The following is a 21,928-nucleotide window of genomic DNA, read 5'->3' as shown; positions in this document are numbered from 1 at the left end:
CTATTGCATGTACTGTTGTTTGTAACTCGAATATTCGAAAGTAGGGGAGCGTCTGGACTGTTTTTCTGTCATCTCTTTTTACTTATACACAAGCATGGAGTGACAAGATTGGATAGATTGAGGAATGAAATTGTGAGAGACAGAACTAGAGTAGAAGTGGAACTGAGCAAGCGTGTGGATAAGAGAGTACTCGGTTGGTTTGCACACATGGAGAGGATGGATGAGGAGCGAATGTTGAAGAGGATCTACAGAGCAGAAGTAAATGGGAGGAGACCAAGAGGTGGGCCGCGATTGACGTGGATGGATGGTGTTATGAGTGCACTGCAGGAAAGAGGTCTAAATCTAGTGGAAGCTAGAGCACTTGTTGGTGATAGGAATGAGTGGAGAGGTGTTGTTAAAGGATAGTGGGATGTATGGACGCGTTCAAAGGGATGGGCAGGGCACCTGTATGACGCGACAGGGGTAAACCAGTGAAAGCTGTTGAACAAAAGAGTGTGTTGCGTCACCCTGACGCGAGTGACTTGGCCGATTTCTTGTGTCCCGTTGTGCTTAACTGGTTTGGCTGTTTGGGCATTAGGGTTGGCCATGGTCCCAAAAAAATTGTGTGTTTTTTGCTACTTTTTCGTTTTGTTTTCATTTTATTTTTTTGTATGTGTTTGTCTTGCAGTCGGTCACCCCTCTCGAGGGATATGACCAGGGTAGATAGATAACTTTCAGTAAAAATAAGGGTAATTTATGTACAAATTAATAAGGCAGATATCAGATCATTTTGTCCATTTGCAGTACTTCAATTCCTCAAATTTATTCTCAAGAAGACGCTGCTCAGTGTTCCCGTTACGCTCTATAGTGAAGGGCCGTTGTAATCTAAAAGGTCTATCTAACTATCTATCTACCTTGGTCATATCCCTGAGGAGGGGTGACCGACAGCAAGACAAACATAATAACAAAGAAAATAAAAAGGGGAAAAAATAGCATGATGCAGCAGGGGTAAACCAGTGAATCTAAAAAGTAGAGCTGAAATTATATAGCCAGGGATCCTTTTTGTCATTTTCAGTCATTATTTAGCATCAGATTTCGGTAGATGAATGTAAAATGTAATACTCATTCACCATTAGGACAGTTACAGTATAATTGAATTTGACGTATATCACAGTCAATGGAAACAACAAACGAGTTCATATATTCAGTGCCAATGTCATAAAAAATGGTTTTCTTTTTTGTTCACGTTTAAGAGTTTGCCCCAAAACTTGAGGGATCTCTTAATTTATTTTTAAACAACTGTACCTCACAATAATTGTAAAATGGATGTTTTACAGCACAGCAACACTCTGTGGTACCTTGTGTTGTTTGCCTATTAGCTTGACCATCTCCATTGCAGCCAAAGGGTGACGCCGACCTGGATGTCTCAGACCCCGAATCTCTTACCTATAAAAACCCCATTGGGTTGGATTGAAACAGTGTTTATTGGGCAAATATTGAATGGGGGGGGGGGGGGGTGAGCTTACCGTGGTGCTCGAAGTGGACAAGGAGCTGGTAGGTCTGCTGGGATCGGTGATCATTGCTGCTGCGTTGGCACTTCTCCAAAAATTAAGAGAATTCTCTGAAACTGGGCATACACAAATGACCAAGATTCAAAAGGTTATTTTTTTGCAATTTGTGATAATCACTGTTCCTATAAGTTCATTTCAAGCACTCTGCTGGTCAACAATAGACGTATAGACATATAGAAGTCACGAGAATTTCAAGATGCTACCTGAGCGCTCAAGACTGCTGCAAGCATAATTAGCATATGGACATGATCCCATGTGTTGTTTTAATTGTGCTCTCTCTTGTTCCCTCACTCCTCCCTCACATCTCTACCCCACTCCTCCATCATCACACATACACCGTTGTTTGCAACCGCTGACTTCCTCCATGTACGTGCTCATAATAAACTCACACCTAATTTTGCTAATATAATCTTGAATGGGTTTTAATGATAGGAATGATATGTATTATAGCTATTTAGGGTTAACTTGTTAGATTTTGGGAGGCCAGGGATTGTAATAATTGGTTTGGATTAGTTGGAGACTGGCCTAAGTTATACTTGTCTTTTTAACCTTATAATAATAGTGCAATGAAAAAATAGTCAAGTCATGATTCTTTGTATGGCTGTAATCACAAAAAGTCTTAAAGGGCTGTACAGACCACAGACCATTATTACACCATCCCCTGATCTAAAACCTACGTTAGGGCAAGGAAAAACTCAAAACCTTAGCATGAGGTCATTAGGAAACCTTGAAAAGCACATGAGGTAATCCCCCTTCTAGGATGACCAGGCTGCAATGGATGTTGAAAGGGTATCAACAAAGAAACATAGGTCATTCATAAGCATTAGAATATAAATGTTTTAAGGCTCGATTTAAACAGTGCATCATAACACTATTGTAATATTATAATGCTATTAGAAAGTTATTAATAGGCTTGATCAACCTTTTAGAACAGGTTCTAATTTCTTATTTAAGGTTTGGGCTGTTCTGCTTGCAAGTTCAAAATCCATTGATGTCTTCTCTCCTTTTTTGAGTGTCTATGAAACAATAAACTTCTCAATATTTTTTTTTTTCAATGGAAGCACAACTCACCTATTGAGGTACCCTCCCGAGGCCCAAGTTGACCGTCAGCTTCTGTTTTTTGGAGGTGAAACGTGTACCTGCCTCGATAACATGCCGACGCAGACAGTGCGACGTGCTGAAAATACTGACAGTGATAAAGCAGGGCCTGCAAAGCGGGAAGACCAACTAAAGATACGCCGGACTCTTCATCGTGGACACGTGGTTCCTGGCGGGCATTAAACAGAAAGATTGTCATTTTATTTTGTTTATCTGTAAAATATGAGGTTAATGATGCATTGCAAAAATATACATTGATTGTTCAAAAGAGCTGACACTGACTATGGTTATTGATTTTTACATCACTGGACAAACATCTAACAGAAACATCCCAAAAGGTGCTATTGATGTTCTTACAGAAGTTCTAACTATTATGTGGGTACTAAGGGGGGCTGAGAACATCAATTCAAGCAATTCCCCTTGCACTGAACCTCCAGGGGTTCAACAAGCCAGGGAATAGGAGTGTCTATGAGCTTTGTGGCTACATAGACAAGGAGGGATAGGAAATTGAAGAAACAGTTCACGGACCCAAAAGATAGAAGACATTTTTTTAACTAGCTGGCAAAGCTGCTGACCTGCCAGTAGGAATTCTCGGCCTCTTCTGCATTAGCAGGCATTGGTATCACCAGCAGGTTCTGCAGGATGAAGGCAGCCTGGACAAAAAAAAAAAACAGAAAACGGAGAACACACACGTTGATACTCTCAATCTATCAGCAGCAGTGCCCTCTGCCTGTGATTGGCTGCTAGCACGGGGATTTATTTCTCAACATATGACTTAAGTGAATCTAAACCACACAAATGCAAATTAATAAATATACTCAGTTCACACACTTGACATTTGTGGTTGAAAATTAATCAATCTGGGCATCCATTTAGATTACGATCAGCGTGCCAAAGGAGCATATAAATAGAACCGTATTTTCCTGACCATAAGTCACAATTTTAGTCATGGTGGGGGTGCAATTTATACTCCAGTGAGAATTACATGGGAAATAATTAACACATTATTATATCATTGAGGTTTACATTTTTATTACTGGTACTGTATATTGCTTCACATGTTATTTTCACACTAAATCGCAAGAGGGCTCTCTAGGCCTGAGTTCATATCTACAACCATGCCCTGTTGTGGGTCGACATTTTTTGTAGCGGAAGGAGGAAGCGTCGACCTCCCAAGATGGAGGAGTTGTTTACCGGTAAAATAGACACCGAGGATGGATATTTCATTTGATTTAGTGATTTGGAGTGAAGCTGAGTTTTGTAAGCATGCTATTCATGCTAAAAGTATCTGAATAACTCTTTATTTGTTAAGTCATTACTGACGTGCGTGCTTAAGAAATGCAAGTACATGTAACATTAGTATACTGTGTTCTCTGTTTTTTAATTTAAAATTGACTTCCAGAATGACATGTATGTGCTAGGTGTTATAAGAAATGCGACTTATACTCAGAGTGCAACTTATATCGTATTTTCAAAACCATAAGGCGCAGTGTAAAAAGGCGCAGTCTCTATTTCTGTATTTTACACATACTGTACATGAGGTGGACTTGATTATTGAGCGCGGGTGCCCTCTGCTGTGGCCGCCTTACTAAAACACATACAAGCATACAAGTGTGAGTGTTTAAAAATACAAAACTGAATTTGGTTGTGGTTTATATAACTATTGATTAAAGGCCTAAACAGTTTTTAAACATCAATAGGCACAGGCATGGTAAAAAAACGGATATATCTATTTTTTTTTCCCAAAGAGCTGCTGCAAAATTGGGTTCGGTATTGATATCTTTTATCGGTAATCCTTATCAAACAAAACCATCGAACAAAACTGCGCTGAATCTCCATAAAATGATTTGCTTTCTTTACGGTCAGAGTCACTTTCCGTGCGCCCTGTGGTCATGAAAATATGGTGCATGTTTTTTCGTTCTTAATTATGCATTTTTTGGCTAGTGCGACCTATACTTCTGAGAGACTATGGAAAATCCTGTAATTATTGTAGTAAATATTAATTTGTTCATTTTTTCCAACCCTAATCTTCGCTAGGGTGGCCAAGTCCCTTAACAAAAATATTATATAATTACCGGTACATTTGATATAAAAAACATTTATAATCAATTTCAATATTCACGGCTAACATACTATATAGCCGGGGTGACTAGTGTGGTGCCCCCTAGGGACAGCTGAAGTGCTTGGGGACCTGTTCGGAAAATAGCTCACCAGTGCTGGGTCATCGTGATTTTCTAGTAAAATTATTTTTCTTAAGTGGTTGTCTAAGTCTATTTAATCCTACTTTCATAAGTAATCTGGTAATAACACATTACCAATATAGTAATAACAAAGTAAGTAAATAACAAAATAATCAAGAGCCTTCAGCTGCTACAAAATGCTGCAGAGCTAAGAGAAGAAAGTTTGATCACATGACCCCAATTTTAGCTAACCTGCATTGGCTCCCTGTTAGCTTAATATGTGATTTTAAGGTTCTGTTGGTAGTATACAAAATCATGCATGGACTTGCTCCCTCATATCTTTCAGATTTAATTTCCCCTTATGTTCCGGTCCGGAGCCTTCGCTCTGAAAACGCTGGTCTACTCGTGATCCCAAGAGCCAAGAAGAGATCTGCAAGTGCCTTGGAATGCTCTTCCCCCTGAGATTTGATCTGCAACCTCAGTGGCTTAAAACACACTTCTATTCTTTAGCATATGAATGACCTATATCTAATGTTGACAATCTGTGCATTATTTGCCCTCATGTAGGTTTTAGATCAGGGGATGGTGTCATAATAATCTGTGGTTTGCAATAATCTGTGGTCTGTGCAGCCCTTTGAGACTCTTTGTGATTAAGGGCGTCACAAATAAACATGACTTGACTAGTTCTTTAAGAAACGCATATCCAACTGGGGGCATTTTGCGCTGATTAGTAACAAAAAGTAGCTCTCAGTTTGAAAAAGGTTAGAGCTCCATGCTATAGATAAACAGCCAATGAGTTCTGACTTGCTGCGTTTGCTGCAAATTGAAACGAAAAACAATTATACTTTAATAAATATTTTCGTCATTGTATTTGTATTATCTATTGCAATGATCTGTGTACATACTCCTTTGTTCGTTCATTCACAATTTTGCTTTTTGGGGGGGTCTACATAACTAATACAACAAAAGCTACCGTGACAAGAGTTATTATTTAACCAAGTGAAGGAGTCGTGTTTAGGCAAAAGGCAGTATCACCCTTTGTACCAGCTAAAAGGTAACAAAAACCAGTAGAGGGGGGCGATAACATCACACAATTATGACAAACAGGTAAACATCAACAATAACAACAGTGAGTGATGCTCTACCTCTCTCCGGACCATGCTGCTCTCATGCTGGTCAAGCAGGATGTTGAGCAAGGTGCCCCACAGGCCCCCACCGATGTTCTGGCAGCTGGCGCACAGAGCTAGGCACCCGCTCTTTAGCGAGGACAGAGCAGCGCCTAAACCCAAGCTGGCAAACCGCACCTGGGAAAGACGCCGACAGGAATTTAATTAGAAGGGGAGAACGACTTTTCAATTTTTTCCTCACTTTTGGCATTTTATCTATTGCCGTGTTTGGCTTGTTCGGCCAACAGAGATTACAAATCTCTGCATCACACGGTGTACACACTCAATTTTTTCACGAGTTAAACTTCTTATGATGAACTTCTGGGGTTTCGCTTGTTGAGATTAAAATAAAACTTTGTACCAAAAATATCATCAAGAAAAGCTGTGAGACAGACAACAAGCTGAATACTAAAAACCCAGTTTTCTCGTAAATTTTCCCTGAAAATGATACTTGAATTACCTCTTGATCCCTGTCCACCCAGAGAGGGACGAGCCAGGCTAAACCCATCTGGTGAGCGCTTGGTTCCTCTGCGGTGTTTTGGTTCCCCAGAGACCACATTGAAATAATGTCCTGAGCCAGAAAAAAAGCATACATTTTTATGTGCAGCCTTGCGTTCGCAAAATATCTAGAATATTTACCGAAAGGTCATATTCAGGGACTTTCAAGTCTCGTCAATTTAGAAGATTACAGTGACCTACAATCATATTTTACTTCTTCCAGTAGTACAACAATAAAAATTCTCTCCCTAATGCGTACATGCAAGTATTATTTTTCCTGAAAATCTTAAATGAATGACTCGGTTTATTAATTCACCTTAGCGTTTTTTAGTTTGCAAATGGAAAAAGACAGCAACATTTAAAATATTACTTAAGTAAACAAGCCCCTGAATTAGGTGTCTTGAAAACCTCTTTCCATATTCTATTCCTGTTCATATGCGAGAATTATTTCTTTGGTGCGGGGGGAGAAGTTATTTTTGTTAAAATTCATTTAAGGATGTTCGACAGCAATTCATAATAAAAATATGGCTAAATTTGGGTATATTTGAAGTATTCATTGATACAAAAACCATGTACAGTCATCATTAGTACATAGAATTCCCTTCCCTCTGCAAAAAATGACAGATTTTTATTTAATAAAATACCTTAAAATATTTTCCTTTAAACTGCATTTATTTAATGACAATTTACCGTTCATTTAATTTCAGGATCTTAAATGGCCTTTAAAGGCAGAAGATACTAGTAGAAATAAAAAAGGCTGGTATCGGTTTTGTCGCAACTTTTGTGGGTATATTAGGAAAGAAAATTTAAAACATATCTTAAATTGCTGACCCCAGCACATTTTTTGGAAAACAACTGTCAATAAATTAGTTGAAAAGAATGTTTTTCTAGGACAGTATAATTTTAATTATATGATGAGGGGCCACTAAAAATAGTCTGCGGGCTACAAATGGTTCCGACTTTAGTTTAGACAGAGATCATTAACAATACATTATGAATGAGTGAGCACTGATACCAAGTATTGATATTAAGATTTATTTTAAGGTGTTGGTAATTGCAACATCTGTCAATAACACATTCGGCCGCCCCCTTGTGGTCACTTTGTGATCACAATATAGAACGATACCTTTTTCTTGGTCTCAGCAAGCATCTCATGAGACAAGTGAAGCAAGCAGACAACAGCATTCTTGGTCACTCCTTTCCCCATGAACGACATGGAGTTGCCGCCCCACTTGATGTAAAACGAAGAGATCACCTGTGCAAAATAAAAAGCTCTTTAAAGGTATTCCCAAATTCTTAAACATGCAAAATGTGAGAAAGAAGAAAATAATTTTTGCATAAAATCTATATAAATTGCATCTGTATAGTCCATTTATTTTCTGAGGTAATGCGCTTTGAAAACGGAGTGTCTCATCATCCCGAGGCGTGACATCTTCGGAGGAACACCAGCACTCTAGCAAACCAGTCTCCAAATTGTTTTACATGTTAATTAGTTGAAGAGTTTATGTAGTTTTAAGCCATTTTTAGGTAGTTTTTGTGGAGAATGCCTAGGGGTGGTGTTGCAAGTGGATGTAGTAATGGTACAAACAAAAGGCGAGCAGCCATAAAGGGGCTAACCGAAAAAAATAACAAACGGACAGCCACAAACAGGGGTCTAACTAAAAACCGACAACAAAAAGCAGGGATAAAGTTGGACGGGAGAAGACTAAAATGGCAAAACTGGCGATATCGCCAGGCTAGCCAGCCAAACAACACACAGTGGGCAACCAACAAGCACCACCCAGGAGCAAACAAAACAGGAAAGCCCTCGACCGCTCTGACGCTCAGGGGGAGCTAGCAGGACAAAATTATACCAAATGCGAAACACGCTGCGAAAAATACAAACCAGAAGCCACAATCACCTACCCAAAAGAACGCGAAGGTAATCAAGGAACATTGTTTGGGAATCTTTTTCAAGTCATGTATTTTGAAGAGCCACAAATATTTATGTGGTTTTACAAATGTGATTTTTAATCTTGCTTGTGCATTTATCAAGACATATTATTTTTAGATCTTAAGTAAACCACTAATATATATATTTTTGAGGGAAATCACCTGATAAAGGTTTTGGGTGAAAACGACAGTAATAGTAATCTTAAATTTTCAGTTGCAGGAAGTTCTTCAAATTACAATTTACCACTACGCTACCTTAATGTTTTTGCCTCGACTATAATAAACGTCCATAATTGATACCTAAACCTTGCACTAATTCTCATTTCATAGTGCCCTGTTTAGGTGTAGAAGGCACCCTTTCTCGCTTTATAAGACAATGCCATACAAACTAATACCAGCAGTAGTTAATCACAAGGGAAGAAAAATGCAATGGCAAAGCAAATATTCATATTAAACAGACTTGTTGAGAAACATTTATAGCATTTACAAGCACTTCACCAGAAATTCACGCACATTTCAGTCCGGGAAAACAAAAAAATTACAATTCAAGCATTTTCAAGGAGTTCTAGCACCTGTACAAATCCTGAAGGAACGCACACTGTGATGGTGGCAGCTAAACGTACCTCATGCAGCTTTTGGAGGTTGAAGGACACAACAAAACAGTCACAAGGTCCCCAACAACAGGGTAAGTAATTTATCCAAGCAGTAATAATCAGTGCGTAATCAATGTTCACTCTAATCTCATTCTGTTTCAGAGCTGCCTCATATGTTATGTTAATGGGATTCGACATTTTGAAACTGTTCCTTCAATGCCGTCACAGCTCTAAAGCAAACAATCCAGATGGGTCCACTTCGAGACTAAATTTCCTGAGTCCCAATGGCGGATAGAATATTTTGCAAATTCTTTGCGTAATTGTTGGGAGGAACACTACATCCACCATGACCCCAGCTTGCTCCTCCCAGCTGTTTGACATCCCACCACCAAAGCATAAAACACCAGAAACGACGCATGTTGCTCATTTGTATATGACCAGATGCTCCTCAACAATGCAAAAGGCAAGCTTTAGCACAGTCGAGACTAATTATACCGTTTTGATGTGCCGTCAGGATGTGGGACTGCACTGAAGAGCAGATGAAGAGCGATGAGCTCAGAAAGTCTGTGGAGCTTTAGGGCTCTTCTGAGCCAGGAGGAACGTGCGGAAAGTTGTGCGGCTAACACGGGAGCTTCACTGTTTTTGTGATTGTGTTCGCAATCAACGCGGACAAACCGTCGTGTTAACACGACAACCCCTTCTGCAGGGGCTTTCATCGTGAAAGGGAAAAGGTTGGGACGGGCGGCTGCCCCCCCAAGCTGGTCCGCCGAGCCATGTTATGGAAACATTGAAACGGGCGATGGAACAACTGAACAGATGGAGCGGGCAGGCTTGATTAATCTCATAAGTATTTCTGCATTATGCCATATCTAGTCATTGTCAGTGATTAATTTTGTGTGTTTCTTTTTTTACAATTTCAAGTCCCATGCATAGCTTCCAACTCAGTTTTAATGAGTTCCTCTGAAAGCAGATTGCTTCTTATGTGGTATTGTGCATTAAGCTTTGCAAACACACTCGTCTCTCATGAAAAGTGATCTTGTTTTAATTTTTAGCAGCCACCATCACTAACAAGCTTTTATTGTACACTAATTGTAGAAATGTGTCCCCAAAAAATATGCCTCAACAATATTTTATTTCATATGACTGAGAGGGAATTAATTTAAACATATATATTTTGATATATTTGCATTATTCATAAGTGCGTATGTACAGTGGCTTGCGAAACTATTTGGCCCCCTTGAACTTTGTGACCTTTTGCCACATTTCAGACTTCCAACATCAAGATATAAAACGGTAATTTCTTGTGAAGAATCAACAATAAGTTGGACAGAATCATGAAGTAGAAAACAATTTATTGGATATTTTAAACTTAACTTAACAAATAAAAAACGAAAGAGGGGATGTGAAAAAAATATTTAGTTTGTTCTGTGGGTTTTCATCATTAAACAAACCTCTGAGACTATCAGAGTGCAGGTGCATTTATACAGAGACTTGATTACAGACAGGTCATCGTTAGTCATTTAGATCAACATTGAATCATTCAGAGATCCTCACTGAACTTCTGGACAGAGTTTGCTGCACTGAAAGTAAAGGGGCTGAATCATTTTGCACACCCACTTTTTCGTTTTTTTATTTGTTAAAAAAGTTTAAAATATCCAATAAAGTGTGTTCCACTTCATGATTCTGTCCCACTTATTGTTGATGCTTCAATGCTTCACAAGAAGCTCTATATAAATGCAGATCATTTCATTTCATTTCATTTCAGATCATTTCATTTCAAGAAATTACAGTTTTCTACCTTTATGTTTAAAGTCTGAAATGCGGCAAAAAGTCACAAAGTTCAGGGGGGCCAAATAGTTTTGCAAGCCACTGTGTGTATATATATATATATATATATATATATATATGTTTATGTGTGTGTGTGTGTGTATACATACAGTATGTGTATATATAATTAAAATGACCAAATTACTACAATATTTTGTAGGGATACTGACACTACAGTTTTATCTTTTTAATTAAAATAAGGGGGGAAATGTATACAATTGTTATTGTTTATCTTATTTTTTCCTCCCAAAATATTTCTAAACTAAATGATCAAAAAAAGAAGATTAAAATTGCTTGTATTATCCTATTTTACAAAAGTTTTTCTTTTTCTATAAAAATAAGACACATATAATTTTTACCATATTTCAACCTTATTTCCTTGCAAATTGTATTTCTTTTTTAAATTATGGTAGTAAAATGAGAAAAACAATTTCTGGCACAGCAGTGCGTAGCAACCCGGCAATACATATGGAAATTAAGACTGTGATCACTTTAAGTTCTGGGCAAGAGAGGCGGACAGCATGCTGTGTGCGCAGAGATCCGCCCATCCCTACCGCTCAACCAATCAAATTGCCCTGGGTATTTGGCAATTTTAGGGGTGTTGACAGCTTGTTCTGTAGGTTTGAATCATTAAGTGTCTCAACAGTGAACATATGTTGATTAATGAGCTTCCATATACAGGATTCCAGGGACACATACGGCCAAAACGGGGTCTGTTAGTCTAACACCGTAAATGGAAACTGCAGTTGGAACTATGCCCTTTAAATTCCTAGACCGAAGCGAGAGTCAACAGCATGGCTTCGGCGTTGCATATACTAGGATTGGAATGCCATAGACAAGATTATCATAGCGTTTTATATCGGAGCCAAAAGCACTCATGTAAACCTAGCCTCCGAGCCATACGTTCCTGCCCCCTGTACTGGGAAATCCGTTTTTTAAATTGTTGGATATTATGACCTCTTTCTGGGATTTGATTAATCCTATTTTTAATGAGTGGTGCCACAATTCCCCTGGCCTCCCAGAAAACAAACAGCCACAAACCTCTAGCAGCCCGCTGAGATACTTGGCGCAAAGGGAATCGGATGACAGGTCGAGGCAGTGCGAGCTCCAAGCAGGCTGGGCTGTGAGGCTCGCGATGCCCTGCAGAGTTCTCTCCAAGCTGGGGAGGCCGTAGAAGTGCGGGGCGTCAGACACCCGCAGGCTCTGAAGGAAGCGGAGTGCCAGTTGGCTCCTGAAAGGCCCAGCTAGTGCCAAACACAGCCTGGCACCGCATATAAGCGAGACAAACAAGAAATAACACACTTGAAAGAGCGATGCACAAAATCAACGTTATCGCCTTGAATCTTTGTCTGTGACCACCTCGTACCAGTCCGATGTGTGTGTCATCTGACAGAGCAGGTTTTTGAAAAGGCTGGTGAGCTCTCGTTGGAGTTTCTGGCGAACGTGGTTTTTGATTTCCTCGGGCTCTGCTGGGTGTTGGCCTGTGCTGGCGGCCTCCACACCAGGTAGCAAATTGAGAAGGGACAGTGTTTCCTAAAGAAGGACATAGCAAATAGGTGGATTTTGTTTCTAGTAAAAAAAAAAAAATAATAACAAAAAAATAATAATAGACTGAGAAAATAGTACGTTTTTTCTAGCTCGAGTGACTCCAATCAATTGAACATTCCTTGGTCCCAAAAAATGCCAAACAATTTGGTTTTTTTTTTATACTCACCAGTTATGGCCACAACATACAAATTTATAAAAAGGCGAGGGCACTTGTGTGTAAAATGTTTCTTAAGGGATTTTAGAAGTCAAGGTTAATTTACTGTTGGCTAAGCCATTGCCAAAGTATTTACCATGACTATAGCAATAGTACTAACATTCCTGTATTTCAATAATCAATTAACATTTCTTGGTCTTGGAAACCTCCTGTGTGGGTTCAAATCCAGCTACCGGACTTCCTGTGCGGAGTTTGTATGTTCTCCCCGTGCTTGCGTGGGTTTCCTCCGGGCACTCCGGTTTCCTCCCAAATTCCAAAGACATGCATTTCAGGTGGATTGGCCGGTCCAAATTGTCCCTAGGTGTGAATGAGCGAGCGAGTTGTTTGTCCCTGTGTGCCCTGCGATTGGCTGGCAACCAGTTCAGGGTGTCCCCTGCCCACAGCCCGATGATTGCTGGGATGGGCTCCAGCACCCCCGCGCCCCTACTGAGGATAAGCGGTGCAGCTAATGAGATGAGATGAGAATTAACATCTCTTATTTTTGTATATGATCTAAATCATTATCTTTGGACTTTTATTATTTTGTTTTGTTATTCTTCAACTATCCATGAAGCTAAATGGAGAAGCAAAACATGATAACCATGGAAACAAAACCTACAATTATCAAAAAGTATAAAAAAGATACAAAAATTTCAACCCTCGCTAAGTTGCAAGGCCGTAACCAATCGACGATCAAACTACTATTACAGATAAGGAGGTGAAAAAAGCATGGGATTCCTTTAAGTGCATGACAATCTTCGTGGAAGTTTGAAAATCTGTTTCATTTTCAATCAACCATCGTAGTCTCCCCCTCTTTGCAATCACCCGCTACTCCACTAGACCAGGGTTCTACTGTTATAGCTGAGGTTTACAAAAAGTACTGTTAGCTGTAAATTTTGAAGTAGTGGACTTTAAGTATTTGAATTTTTTAACAAACTCACTTGCTTACTGATTACTTCATCTGGGTTCCTGCAGCTTAAGGCAAGTTCAATTCAAGACCTTTTAAGATCTTTTTTAAAGGCCTCTAAGTCCAAATTTAAAACCGAGTTGACAAAAACAAATAACACAAAAATGTCTGCATGTTACCTAGCACAAATTTAAGCCATGGCAAAAAACATTCAGCAGACAGCCACTACTCATTAAATTGACACTTCCCTATGGTCCAAAGTAAATGTATCTGCCAGAATTTGCTATGTGTATTGTGGGTAGACTTCAGACATGCTTCTGCTCTGACATGCCCGACTGAAACCACATCACCGTTTTGATAGTTCAGCTATTGAATGTGACCTCCCGTCTCGATTACAGTAAGGGGCCGGTCACACAGACATTTGCGGCTGAATCACGGCTAAAATTTTGCGTTTTTTTTTTGCCCGTGGTTGCCCGGGATGGAAAATGAGCAAAATTGGCCAACCCGCTGTTGATCTGTGGTATGGCCGGAAAAAAGACGCCGGCGACTGTTCCGCTTCCTCTCATCGCGTCATTTGCGCATCATTTCCGTGTTTGGACCACGTGTATAAAAACTGCCGAGCCGGTGTTGTGCCCAAATCCGAGTCCTACGCAACACCCATAACCGCCCCACCCCCCCCGCGTGACTTTTTCATCCACGTTTTAACAAACGCATTTTGTAGAATACGATCGCACTTTATTGTTAAATAAACGCGTTATTTAGACTAGGATCTCCCAATTGTTATAATTAGCTCGATTTATAGTTTTAATAAGCGTTTTATATAGAATACGATCGCTTTCGTTGGAAGCGCAGCAGAATGCGCGTTCACGCGAGGGGGGGAGGATTTTATATACGGTGTGCATTACCGTTCGATTACGTTCACAACAAAAACAAAGACGGAAATGGTTTAAGTTGTATTACATTTCCAACAAGTGCAAGACGAAGTGGTTTTGGTTATATATTCGCCATCACATTCCCTAAAAGTGAGATTAAACGAGGTAAATGTGGTTGTAATAGCGAGGGGAAACTGATCTCGGAAACGGACTGTAGAAACACAGTCCCGTGAAGATCAAGATTTCAAGCTATGGCATCAGTTTTTTTATTATCTTGATAAGGACTGTCAATAAATATAAATGGATTGAGACGAAGTCACTACGCTGACTGGGGGGCGGGGGTGAGGTTTAAGGGTTGTTGGTCTATCTTCTTTATTCATTATTCATTATCGATCAGATCATAATACGCTACAAAGCTTAGGAGCCGAAATTCTTACTCTCAGCCAAAAGGCCAAGTTAAGGTCCTAGCAATAAAGCGTTGCTGCTATCATTGCGAATGCACCGAAAGATTTATTCGAAATGAAGAGAAACTATGCCGACGGGGATCCATGTTCACCCCTTTGACGTCACGAGCACAACTGACGTGTCCTCGGCATTCGCGCTGTTTATACGCGGAGAAAGGCGTTTGAGTGTCACACGCTTAACACGCTAATTTCACGTAATAACACCGCGATACAGGCGCAGAACATGCTATTACCATGCTCCACCCACGATTACCCGCTGAAATTTCCCGTCCTACCCATGTGTAACCACGCCCTGGCCGCGGCCAGAGCACGTCGTTCCGCGTCATTTCCGCGTCATTTCCTCGTGTTGACCACGTGTGCGGCACGCGGTTTAAACACGTGCTCAAACTTTTGAGCTGCTCAAAAGTTTTGAACGCGGCCAACCACGTGAAAATTTGCGACCGCGAGTAAAGCACAGCTCTATCTCGTCTATATGGCGGTCTCTAAACGTCCAACAGCGCCCACCGGCATCTGCTTCACGGCCAGAAACTTCTGGCCGTGGATCAGTCTCAATACGCTCGTGAAAGGCTGCGTACCCGCGCTCTGAAGAATTGAGCAGGGCAAAATTTTTTTGCGCTGCCACCCGCGCGCGAATTCCCTAACTCGTGTCAAGCACCGCTGTATCTCGTCTGAATGGCGAACTCAATGCGTCCAATAGCGTCCGCCTCAAAGGCAGAAATTTCTGGCCGTGATTCAGCCGCAAATGTCTGTGTGACCGGCCCCTAATGCACTATTCTCCGGTCCTATTTTTAGAAAAATTAATTAAATGCCTTTTAAGACCTTTCAAGGATCTACTGGAACCCTATCAGTATACCCACTTCTAAAAAAAGATTGGACATTGTAACATATCGTGACACTTGCATATCTCTAATGCATGTGTCGAAAGCAGATGCTATTGTGTGATTACAGAAAAGAGTTGGCGGTGTGTCTGATTGCAACCAGAAATTCAATCTGAGTGGGAAGTGCGTGCCAACAGTGGGGAGGAGGCTATTGCTTACACAAAAGCCCTGCGTACCCGCTTTAATGAGCAGCTGATTAAATTCTGAAACTGACAAATGCCAGCAGCAGGTATCTTCCTTCAGGCAAAAACAAAAACCTGTGCCCAGGAAGTTATCGCTGCCGCATATATGCCATGGAAGCCTCAAACTGCGATGCGGTTGTTTGTGAGGAAATAAAATATTGAGTTTGTGTGTATTGTTTATAAGTACAGTGAGGAGAAAAGTTGAACTAGCAGATTTTCCATACTATAAGGCGCACCCAAAAACCCCAAATTATTGAGAGAGTGCCTTAAAATTCGGTGTGCCTTAAATGCAGACAAAATTGGAAAAGCCTTACCATATTTGTGCAATACATTTTATCTCTGCTCACAATTGCATAACAATGGTGGCATTTGGGATCAAACGACATAGCAATGGTTAGAGCATCCAATCTTAAATCACCAGGATGCTAGGGACATGTATAGTTGTTCACAGTTACATAACATTGAATGCAACGAGAAACGAACCTGGACTGCAACGATGAGAGCCCCGGATACTAACCACTGGGATACTTACGACACAGAATAATGTATTTTCCACATTATTACAGTACTAGATATTCTAGAGTAGAGAGAATTTAGTTTCACTTTTTTCAGCTCAAACAAAGCATTATAAGTAACGGATGTTTTGAATATGTGCGGCCATGCGTTTATTTATGATTCAGGATGACCAAATTACTTCCCATAATGCGTGTCTCTTTATTCAGTTCAGAATTACTGAAATACTTCCCACAATGCCTGACTCTTCATTCAGTTCAGAATCTTGTGCGCTTTGTAAAGACTTTGCAATTGGGCAATACATTTAAACACTGAATTTCAGTGATATCACATACCTGTTTAAGGTCTGACCGTATTTTTTTGGCCAGGCCAAATAATAACATCAACAATTTAGAAATAGTGTGATGATGAACCTAATGTATTTTGTATGTATTATGTATGTTCTGTATCCCAAGTGGTCTATGGATTGTTTCTCAAATGGTGGGTTTGGACACAAAAGTGGGTTGCAAACCTGTTTTCAGTGGGCCGCGAGCATTATCCTTTGGCAAATGAGGCTAAGAAGAAGAAAAATGGAGGGTCAATTACTCTCCTCGTCAGAAGATGGCGATAATGCCCCGCCCGATCTTTTCTTCCTGTTCAATCGGCGCCATCTAAATTGTGTTTGAGAGGGACAACATCTTATTTTTTGTGATTCTGTTTGTTTGATTTCCTTTTTCTGCCCATAATATGTCCCAAGAAAGTTAGTGATACGGGGAAGGAATAGTGGAAAACAGTGAGAATCATGATCAAAATGAAGAAGAAAATATTTACATAATACTAAAATATTAGACGAGGGTCTCCCACTGAAGCAACGCTGATGGTAAAGTAAATAGTTAAAAAGTTTTTAATTTTCTAGCTTTTTTTCACAGTATATTGATTTTATTATCTATTCATTTAAGTAATTATCGTTGTTTAGGGAAACTATTTTTTTTAATACTTTGGGTAAGAATTTCTTTAAGTATGTAACTATTTTAAAGCCATTTAAGCGGGGGGATTCCATACAATATAAGCTTACATGCAAGTATATACAGTAAATTAAATTGTTTTGGTTTTGCTAGTCATTTTATAAAAAAAAAAAAAAAAAGAAAGAAAACTGAATACATTCTAGTATCTCTGCTTTAAACTGTACAATACTTTCATTCGATACCTTTGAGAAATAGATTTTTTCCCCCTGATTTGAGGACCAGCCTGTCATTAGAGTGGAACGGTGTCTCCTCAAGTTAGACCAGTTGAGAACCAGAGGTCTAATGGTTAGGTTCCGGCGCACTCCACGCCAAAATCTTGGTCCAATTCCCGTTGCATTCAATATTATGCAATTGTATCTAATTGAGATCAGTAATAATATTATAAATGATCAAACAATGCACATATACGGTATTTTTTCATCTTTTGTGCAAAACTAGCCCTTACTGTAGTATTGATTCTATGCGCCTTGTAGTCCAGTGCGCCTTATAGTGCAGAAAATACTGTAGATTATCATAAAAAAGATGCACGTATTGCAGCTTTGCTGGACTTAAGTCAAGAAAAAAAAGAGAAAGTCGCCAACCTCATTGAGAAGCAGATCCAACATCCACCGAAGGTCCTTGTCCTCTGGGTCAGACCAGTGCGCACACGCATCTTTGAAGTATGCGTTCAGAAATGCAATGACGTACGCAAGCAGCCTCTCATCCTCCACAGAAGCTGGATGCACCTGGAGAAACCTGCAGGGAGGAAGAGCAAAGAAAGTCACCATCAGAGAGCACTGACAAAGAATAGCCCGACGATTTTACCTCCAAGGGACCAAATAAAATACAAGTTTTTGAAAAAGTCCCACACTAGGTCTGCTTAGAAGTCTGTCAAAGGGTTAATCAATCGAAACACCCTTAGAATGCTTTATCAACCGTGTTGAAACGACTTGCGCTGATGGAGAAGAAGGTATTACCCTACTGAGCCGTGAAGACATTTCATTTATAGCAAGCGCTGTCCCATGCTGTTCTGCTGAGTTGTAGAAGCAGACAAGGTAATGGCACTCATAAAAAAAAAAAAAAAAAAAAACAGGCCTTAATTAGCTGCATTTATTCAGCTAAACAAGACACAATGAGGTAGACTAATGGGGCACATCCCCAAAAATGTATCAAATAATTAAGAATTGAACTTTCATTTCTTATTTATCTGTTGGCTAAGCTTATTTTCGTATCATTGACGACTCAAAAGTTGAAATTAGTACTGGCAACGGTCGGAAACAAAATGGCACTGAACATACGTTCGGAAAAAAAAAACAGATTACAGCAATGATTTTTAAATATTTTAAGTAGTATTTTTTTATCTATTAATATCAAACCTCAACTATATACGAGTTTGCTCAGGAGTAACCAATTTTTCCCAACTTATCCTATTTAATTAAAAAAATATAAGCATAAAGTTCAAGGTTTTTTCCCTAAAATTGCATTGAATTACTGTCAATTCTGTGACATTTCTCCTTTTAAGTTATTGATTGTAAAAGCTAAAGGGCAGTCAATAATATCAGCACAGATAACAAAACCGGATATCCTTAAATGCGATATCACCTGTTTTTCTTTAAAAAAACAAACACTTTTTTTAAAAATTAATTTTAGAAGGAAGTTGCTAATTTTTAGTACAGATACCTGGATTTGTCACCATCCGTTCCTTTTTTTCTGATAACAGATGCAACAATCAAAAAAGGTACAATAGAGATATTTTTTAGACGTATGTAGGTACAATGCTCTACTATTAATTATTAATAAATAACAATAAAACATGCAATTTTCTCCCCATCATTCACCCCCTCCCCAAAATATAATAAAAAATCTCAACACATTGTTTTTGGTCCTTAACATCAGATACAATTAATGAATAGTAATTAATCTTTTAATTTATACTTATTATAAAGCACTATAAGACAGCCATCCACACAGCAAGAGATGTCAACACAACCCAGAAAATGATTGGCTGTTCCCTGTCCAGTCTGGAGGACATTGCGATACCACAGCAAAGACAGTATAAAGTATCCCTATCAACCGGGCCATCACCACTTAGACCTGCTACCTTTGGTAGCTGCTATAGGGCCTTTAAAAAAAGGACAAACAGGCTCTGAGACTGTATCTTCATCACGGCAATCACAACCCTAAACCAGCGCACAAGACAATTACAAAAAATATATCTTGCCAGTGTATATCAACAATTTCAAAATTATGTTTCAGTTGAATGAGATTGCACTATTTTTAATTTTTCCTATTCATCCTAGCATTTGTTTTACCTTATCAAAACTAGTATCGTAGCTGCCCATCCCTGGTAACTATCAAACAAGATGGCCAGTAAACTGTAAGGTCACAGTTCTAGGTTGCTGTTTTGACTCTTCGCCTTTAAAGATTTTAATTGCCCATAAGAATAAATGTGAGCGAGAATTGTGTTTGTACCTGGTCACAGCAGCCTGCCAGTTGAGCAACTGTAGTGTTTCCCTACACCTGTAGACAGCCGCGTACGGGACGGACGTTCTGTCGATCATCAAGTAAATGCTGAGTTGTGAGAAGGCTGCGATCACCGAACTGTGTCCAGCGGCCTTGACCACAGCCTGGACGCAATCGTGCAGGGCGCTGGGAAGGTGGGTTGCTCGAAGATATGCCACCTGAGCCTCCGACAGCTTCAAATCAGCGTGGAACCTTGGAGTTGTACAAAAACATGTAACCGTTGCAAGGTACATGAGTATGCAAAGATTGCAAAGCACAATTTTTTTTGTTTGTTTTTAATGTATGTTTCAGATCAGGGCATGTTGTAATCTATAATTAATTTATGTGCAGCCATTTGAGACTATTTCTGAATAAGGGCTATACAAACTAATGTGACTTGAATATAATAAACCTTTTGAATAAGACATGGGGCAAAAAAACACTGACTGGTAGTGACAGAATGAGTTAAACAAATAATAATAATCAAATAATTATACGCGGTTCATTAGATTTTAAAATAAATTATACATTAAAAAAATACAAAGTCTCGAGTTATTTGTCTTTATTAAATTTTGGCAATATTTAAAAGGCACACTTTTTTTTCTCTCCCCTCAGTATTCTGCTTTTAAATTTAATAAGGAATAAGGAAATAAGGAAAGAAATAAGGAAACCAATACTTGATATTGTGGTAACCATACTCCTGGTATTAACAAATACTGTTTTTTTATTTTATGTAATTATAATTGTTTTCAGTAATATATATATATATATATATATATATATATATATATATATATATATATATATATATATATAAATAAAATTTAAAATCTGCAAAAGTGAATGATATGGTACATGGTCTAAAATTTTGCTCATTTTGTAATATTTTTTACTAAAATAAAAAAATATTTATATGTTCGATGAAATAGGGAATCATTGATAAATCCAGTTCTCTAAAACAATATTGTAATAAAAATTGTTTATAAATAATCAAAATTGGGTTTAATAACTGCCATTTTCAATTTCAAATAAATAATACATATAAGTTAAAAGATAGCCAAAAAATATAAGAAATTAACAATATTCTGGCAATGGGAAAATGTATATAATTCCTTTTTTTTTACATACAATGTCACAGATTACAATTAAGGCGTCAGGTAAGGTGGTATATAGCTGTACTGTACATCAATAAGAAAGGGCTGGGAAACGCTCAGGTAAACATACACTGCTAGACAGAAAAGAAAAATATATTACTCAGATATGTCCGATGAGCCGTCGAAAGACTCAAGAAGTTTGTCGATACCGCAGTACCAGGCAACGTTCCAGACCACCTGCAAGGCTTGACGGGCAGGTGCTAAACTAAGTAGCTCTGAGGTGGGCATCATGACGCAACAATATGGGCTGACAGCGTGATAGTTTGCAGCCTTAAAAGGTAAGTTGTACCTTCATGTGTAAAAATGAGAGTTAAATTAGAAGGTGCAACCAAAATACAACTGGGGAAAGTAGTCTTAGAGTTTACCTGTGAACTACTGAAAGCGGGAGGGAAAATGACGGGAGAGGGCGATCATTGCGTTGTTTGTCTGACCTGATTTGCACAAAAAAGGACGGTAAGCGATACTGCCATCTTCGGAGAGTATAAACACGATAGCTGGCAGGTACTCACCACATCACCATGCTGCTTATTTCATCAAAGAGTAGCAAACTCATTAGGACGGCGGCCTCACCGCTGTTGTTATTGTTTGCTTTCATGATTAGAGAGACTATGCAAAAGATAGAGATGACAAATTGAATACTGTATGTGCTATACATACACAATACTAAGCTGTTCTTTTATATAACATTTCAGAATTTTTGGTAAAAAAAGAGAATTGTGTATAATGCTGCAAAAAATAAAGGGATAACTCCAATGCAATGTCCATATAAAAATAATACATGTCCTTATAAAATAAATACATTTCCAATACAATACCGATATTCATGGCTAGAGTGCTGCCTGATACCAGTATTGATCAAATAGGAATGTGACTTAATTTTTTCCCATT

General features: G+C 39.0%; 1 protein-coding gene across 1 annotated transcript in view; it reads right to left on the bottom strand.

Annotated features, from left to right (window-relative positions):
- Window positions 1–21,928, bottom strand: part of rttn (rotatin) — a 79,396-nt gene that overhangs the window by 23,198 nt on the left and 34,270 nt on the right. The window contains exons 22-35 of the mRNA XM_088321873.1: window positions 21,550–21,646; window positions 21,406–21,471; window positions 21,141–21,329; window positions 19,857–20,099; window positions 17,987–18,140; window positions 12,211–12,377; window positions 11,886–12,105; window positions 7,619–7,747; window positions 6,455–6,565; window positions 5,974–6,132; window positions 3,224–3,301; window positions 2,622–2,817; window positions 1,506–1,606; window positions 1,338–1,425 (exon numbers count right to left, since the gene is read on the bottom strand). Coding sequence (XP_088177999.1) covers window positions 1,338–1,425; window positions 1,506–1,606; window positions 2,622–2,817; window positions 3,224–3,301; window positions 5,974–6,132; window positions 6,455–6,565; window positions 7,619–7,747; window positions 11,886–12,105; window positions 12,211–12,377; window positions 17,987–18,140; window positions 19,857–20,099; window positions 21,141–21,329; window positions 21,406–21,471; window positions 21,550–21,646 — 1,998 coding nt within the window. The remainder of the gene's footprint in view (window positions 1–1,337; window positions 1,426–1,505; window positions 1,607–2,621; window positions 2,818–3,223; window positions 3,302–5,973; window positions 6,133–6,454; window positions 6,566–7,618; window positions 7,748–11,885; window positions 12,106–12,210; window positions 12,378–17,986; window positions 18,141–19,856; window positions 20,100–21,140; window positions 21,330–21,405; window positions 21,472–21,549; window positions 21,647–21,928) is intronic.

This window comes from Urocampus carinirostris, chromosome 18 (genome assembly GCF_059441175.1).
Source record: "Urocampus carinirostris isolate Australia breed hairy pipefish chromosome 18, RoL_Ucar_1.0, whole genome shotgun sequence".
Taxonomy (NCBI): Eukaryota; Metazoa; Chordata; class Actinopteri; order Syngnathiformes; family Syngnathidae; genus Urocampus; species Urocampus carinirostris.
Note: the sequence above shows the minus strand (reverse complement) of the source record. Positions and strands in the feature narration are given on the sequence as shown.